Source organism: Peromyscus maniculatus, chromosome 3 (genome assembly GCF_049852395.1).
Source record: "Peromyscus maniculatus bairdii isolate BWxNUB_F1_BW_parent chromosome 3, HU_Pman_BW_mat_3.1, whole genome shotgun sequence".
In the NCBI taxonomy this organism is placed as follows: Eukaryota; Metazoa; Chordata; class Mammalia; order Rodentia; family Cricetidae; genus Peromyscus; species Peromyscus maniculatus.
The window spans coordinates 93,714,337-93,729,179 of NC_134854.1; the positions used below are offsets into that span (position 1 = coordinate 93,714,337).

A 14,843-nucleotide genomic window follows, 5' to 3' on the forward strand; every position below is an offset into this window, starting at 1 on the left:
CTCCTTCACAGTGACACACTTCCTCCAGCAAGGCCACACCTACTCTAACAAGGCCACACCTCCAAATAGTGCCACTCCCTATGGCCGAACATCTAAATACCTGAGTCCATGGGGGCCATTCCTAGTCAAACCACCACACTGGGTAACTTCCAAATGGAACATGATAAACAGCCATTTTCCCTTCTAAGAAACCAGAACTATTTCAAAAAGAAAAAAATAAAAATGTTCACATTGCCCCCGAGCTAGCGCCCACCGTAAGTGACATTTTACTAGTGGGACATGTGACTCCCACTGTTTGTTTGTATTGTTTGTTGTTTGCGTTCTGGGAATTTAACTTATCTGATAAACCTTGTAAACGGACTCACTGGGATCTGCCGTTCCTGATTGCTTATTTCACTTAGTGTAATGTCCTTCCTCTTGGCTGTAGCTTGTGTCCGAATTTCCTTCCCCCTTAAGGCTGAGTACCTGAATTCCTTCTATACCTGTTCTGAGGTTTGCGTCTTTGCTTTTTCATTGATGGGCATTTGCATCGCTTCCATGTCTTGGCTGCTGTGAATTGTGTTCCTGTGAACTCAGGTGTGTAGATATCCCTGTGAGAACCACTTTTGGGGCTCAGCTGCATGCAGCTCTGTTAACTTGGATGGTGATGGTGGTGATGATCTTAACCTCTATTTCATAGTCCTCCTGCCTCAGCTGCCTGAGTGATGGGCTTGCAGATACACACATGTCCCGTTAGCAGATGCTAACAGAAGAGGAATTCAGCATTGGAACCCATCAGACTAGCCTCCGTTGGTCATATTTTCACATGGTGTCCTGGGCTCGTATGCGTAAGGGATTCATCCCTCCCGTAAGGGAGGAGATGGCAGGGCCTGGACTCATACCTGGGCAGGTGTGTCTGATTGATGGTACGAAACTCTGCTGCAAGGGAAACCGAAAGTCAGCATAACACATGATAGCTCCAGGTTCACAAGGCAAAGACTTCCTTCCCTACATGAGGCGGAGGGGTCTCTGCCATGCCGGGAGCCAGAAGAATGCCAGACGCTTCTTACATCGCTTCTTTGCCTTTAGAATGTTCACCTCCCTTGACAGCTGCCTAGAATGGCTTGGCATGTATGCTGCCGGGGAGTGAATGTTTACAATAAGCACACCAATTCCTGGTGGCCACGTGCTAATGGTTCACAGGGAAACCTCTGCTGTCATCCACGCTGGTTCCACTCTGGTCACCTCTTTGTTCACTGCCTCTCTTCAGGATCCCACTTGAGTCCAACATTCTCTTCTTTCTTTCTTAATCTATTTACATTCAGGGATGAGCTAGATTTTTCCAGAGCCCAAGTTTTTTTTTTTTTTCAATATACATGTGCTTGACTGTGTGTGTGTGTGAATGCCACATTTGTGTGGTGCCCAAAGAGGCCAGAAGAAGGCACTGGATCCCCTAGAGCTAGAGACAGACAGTTGTGAGCCATGTGACACAGATGCTGAGAACCAAACTCAGGTCCTTTGGAAGAGCAGCAAATGCTCTTAACCACTGAGCCATCTCTCCGGCCCCTGACATATAGTGTTTAAAAAAAGCATTCACACTTGTTGTTTGATTGGCAGAGCTAAATATTGAACCCGGAGCCCCGTCCACAGTTAGCAGGTGCTCCACCACTGAACCCCATTCCCATGCCCAGGTCAGGAAGGTTTTGGTGAACACACTGCGGGGACCCCCTCTGCTGGACCCCATGCTGCTGAGGCACCTGGAGCTGAGCTTTCAGCCACCTCCTGCGTAGCCTCATCCTTTTACCTTTTGAAAAGTGGGGTGTAATTCATACGTCGTGGAGTGAATCTTCTCCTTTAATTTCACTGTACAGTTCCAGGAGCTTTGACAAATGCATGCAGTCACTTAGGTGCCATGCACTATAAAGAAAGAGCAGGTACATGACTCCCAAAAGACAACTCTAACCTAGTCCGTCCCCAGTCCCTGGCCCAGCACGTTTCCCATCTCTGTGGCTTTGCCTTTTCCAGTATAAAAGGACATTATAAACTGGCCTGCGCCGTGTGGTCTTCCGAGTCTGCTTCGTCCACGCTGCCTGGTGTGTTTGTATTTCATCCATGTTGTATGTTGCCCCTCCGTGCCCAGCACTGGTGGTGCTGAGATGCGGAAGGCTGGGCCCTCACAGAGCTCAGAGCCTAGGGATGAAGAAGGCACTTGGGCCCATTGCTCTAGGATTAGACATGAAGGTTACCCTACTGCTCCCCAGCCCGAGACTCTGCTCTTTTTGGAGGATCAAATGGGGTTGGAAAGAGCAGTTTGAAGTCAGGCAGGTCGTTTGAAGCCAGCTCAAACTTAGGGCTCTATGACCTTGTATTGAACATGATACAGAGTGGGGACTGGCTAGATGTCTGTTGGATGGATGAATGAATGAATGAATGAGCTTAACCTTCTGAAATATTTTTTTTTCCCGAGACAGGGTTTCTCCATGTAGTTTTGATTCCTGTCCTGGATCTCACTCTGTAGCCCAGGCTGGCCTCAAACTCACAGAGATCCGTCTGGCTCTGCCTCCCAAGTGCTGGGATTAAAGGCGTGCACCACCACCGCCCCACTACTGAAATCTTCGTTGTCTCCTGTTAGTAGCCTCTTTACCTGACTGCTGTGGGTATCAGCGTCTGTCTCACCTGTTGTGGGCATCTAAGTTTGTCCTGTTCCATGGCTGTCCTTTGATTGCTTCCTTACACTGACTTGTCACATGGTGCAGACCTCAAAGACGGTTAGACCCGAGCACCTGCTGGGTGGGAGCCATGGCTGCCCAGGGCCACTGGCTGAGCAGATAAATACCCAGAAAGCCCCACAGATACCTGCTGACTTGAACCTCACTTGAGAGCTCCCTGAACTTTTCCTCTCCTCTTCTTTAAGGGTGTAGACAAGGATCCCATCAGTTTTTCTTTCTCCCCAAACATATACCTGGTGGGGGGCAATAAAGAACTTCTGGAATAAAGGACTATGATCCCTTTAGCCAGGGACCCCCTCCTCCCAACCAGGGGCCATCTCTGGTTCTCAGATCTGGAAAGGGAAACGAGCTTGGATATAGGCAGCCATAGGGCTGTCACTCAAAAAGAACGTGTTCTTTTCTTCAGAATAGACCCAGAAGGGTGTGGTAATCCCAGCATTGAAGTGGCCAAGGCAGGAGGACTGCTGTGAGTTCACAGCCAACCTGGGCTGCATAGTGAGTTCCAGGGCAGCCTGGGCTATAGCGTGAGACTGTCTAAAAAAGCTGAGTGAGCAAAAACAGAGATGGCAGGACTCACCAGGCTGCTTTTTGTTAATCAGTTATTTATATAATTATCTGATTGCTGGATAATTACCAGGGGACCCAGGACACACAGTAATTGCTTAATTTTTCTTTCTCTCTCTCTCTCTTTTTTAATATTGTATGTGTACTTAGGCAGGTGTGTGTGTGTGTGTGTGTGTGTATGTGTGTGTGTGTGTTGGTGCAGGTATCTGTGTATGTAGAGGTGTGTGTTGGTGCGTTGGTGCAGGTATATGTGTATGCAGAGGGGTGTGTGTGTGTGTGTGTGGTACGTGCATGCCGTGGTGCTTATGTGGCGGTCAGAGGATAATCTTTCTAAGTCAGTTCTCCCCTTCCTGTGCTGTGCACTGTAGGCTGCCTGGCCCCGTGCTTCTAGCCCATCCCCCAGCAGGAGTGCTGGGGTCATGTATGCACGCCATCATACCCAGCTTTTGTGTGGATTCCAGGGATGGAGCCCAAGTTGTCAGGCTTCGAGGGCGAGTGCTTTTTACCCACTGCACCATGTCCCCGTTTAATTGTTGAATGGAAAGCGTTTGTGGTTAAAAGCATTGGCATTTGGAATCGCCATTTCTGAAAAGAAATAGTAGATAAAGAAACTAGTAATTGTGAGTCATATGCTATTTGTTTGGGCTATTAAATCTTTACCCACAACCTCCTCATTTTGCTTCATAGTGGCTGTTGTGAGTAGGTGTTCTTGCCCATTGTAGTCAAAGAAATGGATGCAAAATAGTAAAGAGACATGCCTCCAGTCTCCTAACTAGTTACTGATGGAGTCAGATTTAAACTCAGGTCTGACATCCAAGCCCAGCCTCTTTCTATCCACAAACTAGCATCTTAAGAATAAAACTCTCGACAAATTAGATTTCAAAACAAAAATGAAAAAGAGATTCAGAAATTCGAGCAGGAGTTGAGTGGGTTGGATTATAGAGTTTGACAGCGTGAATTAAGAATTTACAGAGTGTTGGTTTCCTGCTTGCATCAGAGTTCTCAGTCTTGTGTTTTCCTAAATTGGTTTGAGAGCCTTTCCATAATCCAATTTAAATGTGTGTGTGTGTGTGTGTGTGTGTGTGTGTGTGTATGTGTGTGTGTGTGTGTGTGTGTGTGTGTGTTTTCCTTTAGACACAATACACATAGCTCTGAGAAATGACTCCCCTCTGTCCTCAGAAAGGCTGCACTTGGAGGTAAAAGGCCTGGGCTCCACTCTTACAGGGCTGGCAAAGGTCTCAACAGCTCCCTGGTCACTCTGAGGCTCGGGTTTTCCTTCTCAGATGGGGAAAGGAACCTCAGTCATCTTAGTGTCTTAGAGGCTGTCACCCAGATCAGGGGGCAGATAGCCAAATCCAGTGCATGGCAGGGAGAGGCTAGGGGAAGGGTGTGTCCTTCAGTCCGTGAGGACCTGCAGAGAGGAGCAGGCGCTTGGAATGCTGGGAGAAGGAAGACTGCAGCGGGGACTGGCAGAAGCCCATGCCGAGATGAGCGAGGACATGCCCTCTTTCTGTTCTGCCAAGATCAGCTCAGGCTGAGAAAGCAGCTCACTAGGGTGACATGTGCTTAGACCCTGTAGTCACACTGCTGTAGAATGCCAGGAAATTAATATTTAACACAGGGCCAAAGAAGGCTTGTGCTAGACAAGATAGTTGGTAAGAGATAATTGGCAGCACTCTCCCCTGGCTGGCTTTTTTTTTTTTTTTTAAATAAAAGGTGTGTGTGTGTGTGTGTGTGTGTGTGTGTGTGTGTGTGTGTGTGTGTGCAGGTATGCACGCGCACCTGAGTGTGTATGCACCACATAAGCACAGGTGCCAGAGGAAGTCAGAAGAGGATACCAGATCCCCTCTAACTAGAGTTACAGGCCATTGCCCAACACCTGGTCCGGGTGCTGGAAACCAAACCCATGTCCTGTCTAAGAGCAGCCAGCGTTCTTAACCATTGAGCGGCCTCTCCAGCCTCCCATTCTCCCTCTCTTTCTCCTACCCCTTCCTTCACTCGGGGACCACTGGCAGATGCAGAGCTCTACAGTGTGGAGTCGGGAGGGTAGTATATCACGGTGGTGAGGAGATAGGCAGCGGAGCCACACTGGCCTGGGCTGGAGTTTGGCGTCCTGGCTAATTGTGAAACTAAATTATTTGAATTCACTAAATCTTAGTTTTATTTTTTCACCTGTCTTATGAGAAAAACAAAAATACCCGACTTCAGTGCAGGTTAGAGATTATGTTTGTTGATAAGTTTGCATAGCTTCTCGTGTGTAGTAAACACGCACCACATAAATCTCTGGAGAGCCAAATGCACAGGGAACCAGGCCTGCTGTTTTCCTGTTTTCTTCCCCCAGCCTATTAGAAGGTCATGATGGGTAAGGAGAAGCCCAAGGGTTGGGACCATGGCAACCAGGCCCAGGTGGATTTCTGTGTCGTGGGACTCTGAAGCACTGTGCTCAGAGTGAGCGGCTCCACCCAGAAGCAGTTTCTGGGTGCCCGTGGGAAGGATGTTCCCTGTGGAGGTGTGGGAAAGGCCAGGCCTTCACGGGAGCATCTTGGTCTGCGACTCTCAGGACTCAGTGACAGTGTGCCTTGGAGATGCGTCACAGTTTGTGTGAATTTTTGCTTTGTCACACCTGGGCTGCCTGACATCACCATATCCTGACTGTCTCAGTGTATAAAGCCAGCTTTCTCCATTTTAGGAGATATGCACACACAGCCCACTAATGGGTGCGAATTCCACCCAAAGCTTTTGTGTTTGGCTTTGGCTTTTAGGTTGCTATACAAACCAATGGATTCCCCCATAGCGCCCTCACACAGTGTTTATTCTGTTGATCTCCTACTCTTCCCCCAACCCCACCTCCTTCCTGTCGCCCCCCCCCCCCCATTGGCCCCTGCTCCCCTTTCATGTCACATGCATTCTGTTGTCTTCTGTCTCCCCTATCCAGTCCTCCCTCAAGACCTTTTTCCTCTCATAGTCCCCATCTATCTAGTTTATAACTTAGACCTACACACACACACACACACACACACACACACACACACACACACACACAATCCAGGCTCGGGAGATGCCTCAATCTGTACAGTGAGTATTCATCGTGTAGCCATTAGTAGAGCAATTTCTAAAAACTAAAAATAGAACTACCATATGACCCAGCTATACCACTCCTGGGCACATACGCTAAGTCCTATCACGTGACACCATCACATCCTTGTTTATTTCTGAACTAATCACCATAATTGGTAATAGAAGCAGCCTAATCCCATCAACCGAGGAGCAGATAAAGAAAATGTGGTACGTATATGCAATGGAATTTTAATCTGCCATAAATTCACTTGAATGACTGATTTCATGGGTAGTGCACATGCATACATGCAGACTCATACAAACAAAATAATAATAAGTAAATCTTTAATGAATAAAATCAAGAGCTGATAAATGGGACATCTACGTCACAGACTCGGGGGCCACAGAGGAAGTGGAAGGGGGATTTAAGAGCCAGAGATTGGGGAGGATTGAAGCAAAACAGTGTCTTCTGGACATGCCAAGACAGCTTCACTCCTGAACTCCCAGCAGCTGTGGTTTCCTGCACACGGCTGGCACAAGATCAAGCCAGTAAACATTCCAGCTTAGAGTGGGGAGGGACCCGTGAGCCCCACCCCAAGCTGAGGAGCTCTTGACAGTGGATGCTCTTAGGGGAGGGAGAATGAGTTTTCTTTAAGGCTGTGGTCCCTGGTAGGTAGACAGAACGCCAGTAGATGACCCCACACCCAGGAATATATGGGCGGCAAAAATTGGATGGGTTATTGGAAAAAAAAAAAAGACGTATATAAAGTTGGGAAGGAGTGGAGACAAGGGGGTGGGTCCTAAGATGTGGCCTATACTTACAGAAAAGTCTGTAGAACCAAGCTGATCATGGTAGTACACATCTGTAATCCCAGCACTTGAGAAGTGGAGGCAGGAGGATCAGGAGTTCAAGACCTCCTCTGGCTACTACACAGCAAGTTCAAGGCCTGCCTGGCTACACAAGACCCTATGTAAAAGAGAGATTTTTAAAAAGCAGTGTCTGGGTGGAGAGTATAGCTCAGTGCGTAGAGAGCTCGAATAGGTTCATGCAGCCCTGAGTTTATCCCAGCGCCATAGAAACAGAGCCTGGGATGCCAGCCAGTGCTCCCAGCATTTGGGGGTAGAAGCAGGAAGACCAGAAGGTCAGAGTCATCCTTAGCTACAGAGTGAACGTGAGGTCTGTCCTGGCAACACGAGAGGCCGTCTCAAAACCCAGACCAAACTGGAGTGTGGAAAAGCTGCTAGGGGAGGAGTGACCGGCTTTCACTGAAATGGCTTTGTGGCGCTGGATCTTAAGGGATTATCGGGGTTCTGTCAAGGAAAACCAAACACTCGTGGGGTTGAGAGGAGATCTTACATGAAGATTCGGCATCAGAAAGAGCTGCCAGGAAGGCGAAGGTCGCTGGCCATGGGGAAAGCGCCGGGACTCTAATCCTGGCTCAGAGAGGGGCAGCTGTGAGGCTGGGGATGCCGGCAGGTGGGATCGTTGGAAGACGTCCTTTTAAGAGACATTTGGTCTTGAGCAGACATAAAGGGCTGACGTTGCGGCTCAGTGGTAGAGCCCTTGTCAGGCAGGCACAGGTTTGCCCCTCCCCCCATTACAACTCTTCAGAATAGCTTGCCTGGTTTAAACAGACATAAACGCCAAACCCCTTCAGCCTGGACCTGCTTCATTCATCACTTCTTGAGAACGAGTCATTTTATTTTTTTTATTTATTTATTTTTTTTTTTTTTTTGGTTTTTCGAGACAGGGTTTCTCTGTGTAGCTTTGCGCCTTTCCTGGGACTCACTTGGTAGTCCAGGCTGGCCTCGAACTCACAGAGATCCGCCTGCCTCTGCCTCCCGAGTGCTGGGATTAAAGGCGTGCGCCACCACCGCCCGGCTGAGAACGAGTCATTTTAATCCCAGTCTCTCTTCCCTGGGGAGGTGAAAGGCTAAGTGGTTTTTAATCCCAGTCTCTCTTCCCTGGGGAGGTGAAAGGCTAAGTGTTCTTGAGTTAGTAGAGACTCAGATGTAAATGTGTCTGTGGAGGGACCCTCTGTTGTCAACTGGGTCTAAGGCAGGGGCTCTGGTTACCAGTTCATGTCCAAAGACACTGGCTGATGGAGCCCAGGCTTCCCTGGCTAGGTGCCTGTGAGCTTTTCAGCTCTGACCACTAGGAAGTTGCTTCAGCTCACTGGGGTTCACAGAGGTGCCACGCAATAGGCCCCTGGATCCATCTTCCACCGTTTATATGCCGCCTCTGAACAAGGGCTGCAAACCACGGCTAATAAAACAGACATGGATAATAACCATGGCATCTGTGCCCGAGGAGCTGCATGCTATTTCCCCCAGAATGGCTGGCACTGGGCCTGAGGCCTTGCTGATTCAGCCCGGTGCTGTCTGGAACACACTTCGCTGCCTAGACCTCGTCCAAGGTCACAGGTGTCCCCTGCAAGATGCTGACTTTGATGTCTCTACTGGACACTCCCTTCCATGGCCAGGAATGGCAATGCAGCTCCCGTAAAGCAGACATGAGCCCTGGCTCTGTGGGAGAGACGGACCCTGAACAGATTACCGAGTGTTTGGATGAGGATGAGGAGTAAAAATGCAGGGAGCTGGGACAGTGAGGGACAGGGAGAAGAGCCTGATCTCAGGGCTGGTGGGCACAATGACGTGGGCAGGCAGGCCTCAGCTAAGAAGGAAGAGTCCTCTGATTCCCAAGAAGGATTGGGAGTGGGGGAAAGGGACGGAGTGGCTGGGGAGACCTCCTTCACAGGGTCACCTGTACCTGAACCTGGAGCCCCTCGGGCCAGGCCACACACTCTTTGACACCCCTTCTTTTTTTAAAAAAAAAAATCATGTATGTTTATTATTTAGTGTAGGGATGGCTGGGCACGTGGGTGTCATGGCACACGTGTAGAAGTCAGAGGACAAGTAGAGTCCATTTCTTTACATCACTTGGGCCCCTGGGATCAAACTCAGGTTATCAGGCTTGGAGTCACCTCATCTGCCCTGCATTGTTGTGTGTCTTGCTATGTAGCTCTGGCTGGCTTGATACACACTCTGTAAACCAGGCTGACCTCCAGCTTTCAGCAATCTTCCTGCCTCTGCGTCCTACATGCTAGAAGTGCAATCATTCCCTTCCATGCCTGGCATCACCTCCATGCCCGGCATCACCTCTATACCCGGCATCACCACCGTGCTCGGCATCACTTTCATACCCAGCATCACCACCATGTCGGGCATCACCTCCACACCCGGCATCACCACCATGCCCGACACTGCCTTCTCCTTCTTAAATTCTCTCCTACCACCATCCTTACCCTTCCTCTCCCTTTCAACCTACTTCTGTGCCTTTTTCTTGCTTCTCTGGCTTCCCATTCCTCTCATCTCAACCAACAGTGGTGATAGGACATGAGGCTTGGAAGAGGCCAGTCTGTCTGGGTCCATCCGGCTTTACCCCTTCCTAAAGGATTGTGAGACTCTGGGCAAGCAAGTGGGGCCCTATGTGCATGGTGGGGGTTCCTCGGCCAGAGAAGACTAGGATTTCTAAGGCTAACACACACACACACACACACACACACACACACTCACACTCACACACCCCTACCCCTTTCTCCTCAGTGTCAGAACTGACCTGGTTCTGTTATTTCTGTTTTCCATGGACATTGATGTCCCCCAGCCACAGTGCTCCTGGTAAAGCTGCCCCCTTGCTTGGTTAATTGCACATCTTCTCTATATGATTTCTGAATGCCTACTGGGCATTGACTTTGAGTGTCCTCTGCATGGTATTTTTTTCTAACGAGGCAGGTTCCTTGGAGGACCCCCCTCCAAGCTCTGTCTGATGTTGCCAGTTCCTGTAAGACCTGAGACTGGGTGGCTTCTCTACACAGGTCAGCCCCTCCTTGCACTGAGGTGACAGTTGCAAACGACCTTGTCATTTGGGCAAAAGTATGAAGCCCTTCCAGGTCTGACATTGTGTTTGTTCATCTTACAATACCTATTGGGCTGTGTGTGTGTTCTTCAATCCCAGAACTCAGGAGGCAGAAGCAGCCAGAACTCTGAGTTTGAGGCCAGCCAGAGCTACATAGTGAGACCCTATCTCAAAAACCTAAATATATATTGAGCTGGTGAAATAACTCAGTGTGAAAAGGTGCTTGCAGCCAAGCCTGATGACCTGAGTTCAGTCCCTGGGACTTACATTGTGGAAGTCGAATACTGACTCCCGCAAGTTGCCCTCTGACCCCGACATGTATGCTACTGCACCCATATGAACACAGTGCTCAGGAAGCTGAGCCAAGATCTTCAGAAGTCATCCTGGACCAAGTGAGACCCTCTCCTTCAAATAGTGTCCTGAGTTCACCGGTGAGAGCTTGTTAACCAAAGCACCAAGGAGTAGTAGAAGAACCCCGGATAATATGGAGATGATGCTGGGAGTGTTCAGTGGGGGAGGCTGACCTAGTCTGGGAGGTCAGAGAGGTGTCCAGGAAATCATGTGGGAATTGGGATCTGAAGAATGAGAAGGTATTAATCAAAAAAGATGGAGAGGAGGGAAGATTCCAGAAGAAAACAGTATTGACAAAGATAAGGTAGAGAGAATGGGCGGGGAGAGCTTCCCCTTGAAGACTGATCTCAGCTGCAGGTCTGAGAGCTAATTGCTTCCTGACCCTAGCGAGAGCTGAACCGCCATCAGCCAGCTGGTGTACTATTTACTTGCGTCTTAAGAGCAGGGAGAGCTGTGAGCGAAGGCAGAGTGGAGATGTTCTGATGGGAGGAGAGGTTGACCTGATTAGATTTGTGATTTTTATAAAAGCTTATTCTGGCTGCGAGATGCTGAGGTCAAATCCACTGATTATAGGCTTGAGGAACTGCTGACGGGACTCACCCTCAGGAGAGGAAGTCAGCCTTGGGTAGCGCCGCGGCTGCTCCGCTGGCTGTTCCTTCCCATTTGACCTCCACAACTCCAAATCACCCTGCCATGTTGCCCAAGCCAGAACAGTAGGAAGTGTGTGGGTGGGCTGTCTCAGGAGAAGGTGTTTCCTAAGAACAATCTAGCAGTGACAGGAACCCTCCAGGGGACTCTTTTTTCCTGACCGAGAGAACAGTCCCCTGGAACTGATGTAAGTGTCTCATTAAACAGGATCGGTGAAAATCACATCTCTTCTTTTTCCTGTCTCCTCTCCAGGCTTATATTTGGCACCCTCTATCCTGCATATTATTCCTACAAGGCTGTGAAGTCCAAGGACATTAAAGAATATGTAAGTAAAGCCCCTCATTTGGGGCGGCTGATGGGATGAGTGGCAGAGTGTGAGGCTGGGCCAGAGGAAGATAGATAGTCCTTTGGTATGGGTACGGATGGCAGGAGGGGACCCCTGGTGACCCTTCTGCTCATGTAACTTCTCCAGAGTCCTATCCCTTCCCAAACTGCCCCCTGTCTAAACCCTAAGTGTTGAAGTGAGGAAAGCAGAGAAGTATGAGGGGACATTGCATCTGGAACTGGAGGCCAGGCGCCATGGTGATGTCATCTCTCTCAGCCTGGGTTTCCCCATCTGGGAGACTCTGCAGACCACAGACCACCATCTGGCATGGAGAGGTGCACAGGTCTGAGAAGCCAGCTGACTTGGCTCTTTCCTGGCTTTCCACTTCTGACCTCCTCCTGGGCTGTCTTCCAACACCTCCAGTTCAAGCCTTGTTGACGTGTAAGCTCTTTGAGGATGAGGCGTTCCTGACCATCTCTCTGCAGCACCTTGCAGAGAGCTGAGCCCATGGCAGTGGGATCAGGAGGACTCACTGGTTAGAGGGTTGTGACCATTACTGATGGGTGGTTTGGGTGCTGCATGCATCATTCCTGGTCATCCCAGGTACCTCCTGTTTAGCCGCCCCATTGAGCAAGACTTGCTGAGTGAAGGATGTGATGAGAATGTCCTTTCCCTTGTAGGGGACTAGTCCAGGTGAAGGAAGTGGGTTTGGTCATAAAGAGACCGAGTTACCAAGTCCTAGCTCTGAAATTTATTGGTGTAATTATATGCTGGACAAGTGGCGTAAACCTCCAAGAGCCTCAGGTCATCTTCTGAACAGCGGGGTGGTGACAATCCCCTTTCCCTTAGAAGATGTTACTTGACAAGCTCAGGGTCGGGCAGACTCTCTAGAGGACTGCAGTCATTAATACTGGGTGCTCCTGGCATTACCCCTGGTCATCTTGGGGTGTAGGTTAAAAAAAAATTCAAGGGCTAGAGAGATGGCTCAATAGTTAATAATCCTGCTGTTCTTACAGAGGACCAGGGTTCAGATCTCAGATCCCATGGGAGGGGGGGGGCGCTAACAACCACCTGTCACTCCAGCTTATGGAATCCAGCACCATCTTCTGACCTCCTTAGGCACGTGCACACACAAGTACATTCTAACACATACAGGGGGTGGGGGGTGAAGAAAGAATTAATTCAGAGCCATCCTGGAAGTCATTACTTTCATGCATTTCCCAGATGAACACCTCCAGATCAGCTACAACCAGAGTTCAGCCCCCTTCCTCCCAGCTTCCCAGAACTGCTTGCTTCGGCTACTCTTACCAGGGAATCCAGAGTGGGTAACTTCTGGAGGCCAGTCCCTGGTATGTGAGGACAGCGCTGCTCGCACACTATAAATAGCCGAGAAGTTGCAAGCACCCAGGCTCCTGGTTCTCATTTGACACAGCCCAGGCTAAAGCAATCAGCGGCGGCAGCTTCTTCCAGCCCTACCCCTCCTGACCCCTTCCCACCTGTGGTGCTCAGCAGCTGTGCCAGGGGGGAGGCCTCATGAGATCTCTGCAGTGCAAGAGCTGCTCCTCTGCAAAGCAGGGGCTGAGCACGCGCCCAGCCAGCTGGGCGAGATCAAACCCTGGTAAATTGTTGTGCGCTGACTAAACTCACAGGAGCCTGGTGTATGACCAGAATGGCGATTCATTAATTTAGAGTGAACGCTAACTGACAAGCAGAACAGCTGTTTGTGTTGGCTGGTGTGTGCACACATTTCCCCCTGGGGGAAAGCTTGGGAGTTAAGATTAGAGGTTTCTGGGTAAAATTGGCATTGGGAGATAGGAGCTGAGCAGTACCAGGGAGACCTGCCTCCTTCCTCTGTCCTCACGTGCATGTGCGCTCTCTCTCTCTCTCTCTCTCTCTCTCTCTCTCTCTCTCTCTCTCTCTCTCTCTCTCTCTCTCACACACACACACACACACACTCTCTCTCTCTTTCTCTCTCTCTCTCTCTCTCTCTCTCTCTCTCTCTCTCTCTCTCTCTCTCTCTCTCTCTCATACACACACACACACTGTCAACATACGTTCAATTTCCCAATACTCTCAAAACACCCACTTGAGCATACTCAGTGTCTATGTATCACACACACACTCACGCTGTTTAACATGTTTCCTTCTTGTGGTCTGATCAGTTTTATTTCTGTTGATGTTATGAAATACCCTGAATAGGGGCTGGAGAGATGGTTCAGTAGTTAAGAGCACTTGCTGTTTTTCCAGAGGACCTGGGTTCGGTTCACAGCACCTGGGTTGAGTGACTCACAACCACCTGTCAGTCCAGTTCTAGAGGATCTGATGCCCTTTTCTATCCTCTGAAGGGCACCTGAACACATTGTCACACACACACACACACACACACACACACACACACACACACACACACAGAGAGAGAGAGAGAGAGAGAGAGAGAGAGAGAGAGAGAGAGAGAACAATATAAAAATAAAAATAAATCTTCAAATTAAAAAAAAAAGAAAACACTTTGACCAAAAGCAACTTTGGGGAGGAAAGAATTTGGCTTACACTTCTAGGTCCCTGTCCATCATTGAGAGAAGCCAGGGCAGGATCCTCAAGCAGGATCCTAAAGGCAGGCCTGCTTGCTAGTCATGCAGCAGTGTCTCTAACCAAGGAATTCACTCACAGCCAAGGAAGTATAGCAGAAACCATGGAGAGTACTGCTTTGATGGCTCCATTAGCCTTATGCTCAGCTCACTCCCTTATGTAGTCCTGGACCACCTGCCCAGGGAATGGTACTGCCCACGGTGGGCGGGGCCCTCCAACATCAATTAGCAATCAAGACCATCTCCTGTGGACATTGCCACAGGTCAATTTGATCTAGGGAATTTCTTGATGAAGACTCTTCCAGACGACTCTTTGCTGGGGGCACCTCCTAACCCCATTTGTCCAGGAGAAACCCGGGGACTTCCCTGTGGCTCCAGCCTATCCACTCTCCGGCTTTATTAGCTGTCATGTCCATTTGGTGACCATACCCCCTCATCCTTAGAGCTATTGTTATCTTCCAAACAGGTCTCCCATTCTTCTCTGCAACCACTGTCTAAGACCTGCCTCACACCATTCCCCTGGGATGGGTCAATGGTCTCTTAAACTAGCTTTTAAAAATATCTATTTATTGTTTTAAAATTGGTTATGTCTGAGATTATATTTATTATCTATAATTTGTAAAATATGTACAAAAGCATAGGTTATTAGATAATGCAAGTTTATTTGACTTTATTTTATGTGAATGGAT

The 14,843-nt window shown here is 49.1% G+C and overlaps 1 protein-coding gene across 4 annotated transcripts in view; it reads left to right on the top strand.

Moving 5' to 3' along the window:
• Nucleotides 1-14,843, top strand: part of Reep1 (receptor accessory protein 1) — a 103,305-nt gene that overhangs the window by 37,133 nt on the left and 51,329 nt on the right. For all 4 annotated transcript variants that reach the window (XR_006070406.2, XM_042273451.2, XM_076566915.1 and 1 more), the window contains exon 2: nt 11,497-11,569. Coding sequence is in view for 3 of the 4 variants with exons in the window: in XM_042273451.2 (XP_042129385.2) it covers nt 11,497-11,569 (73 nt within the window). In the remaining variant the exon portion in view is untranslated. The remainder of the gene's footprint in view (nt 1-11,496; nt 11,570-14,843) is intronic.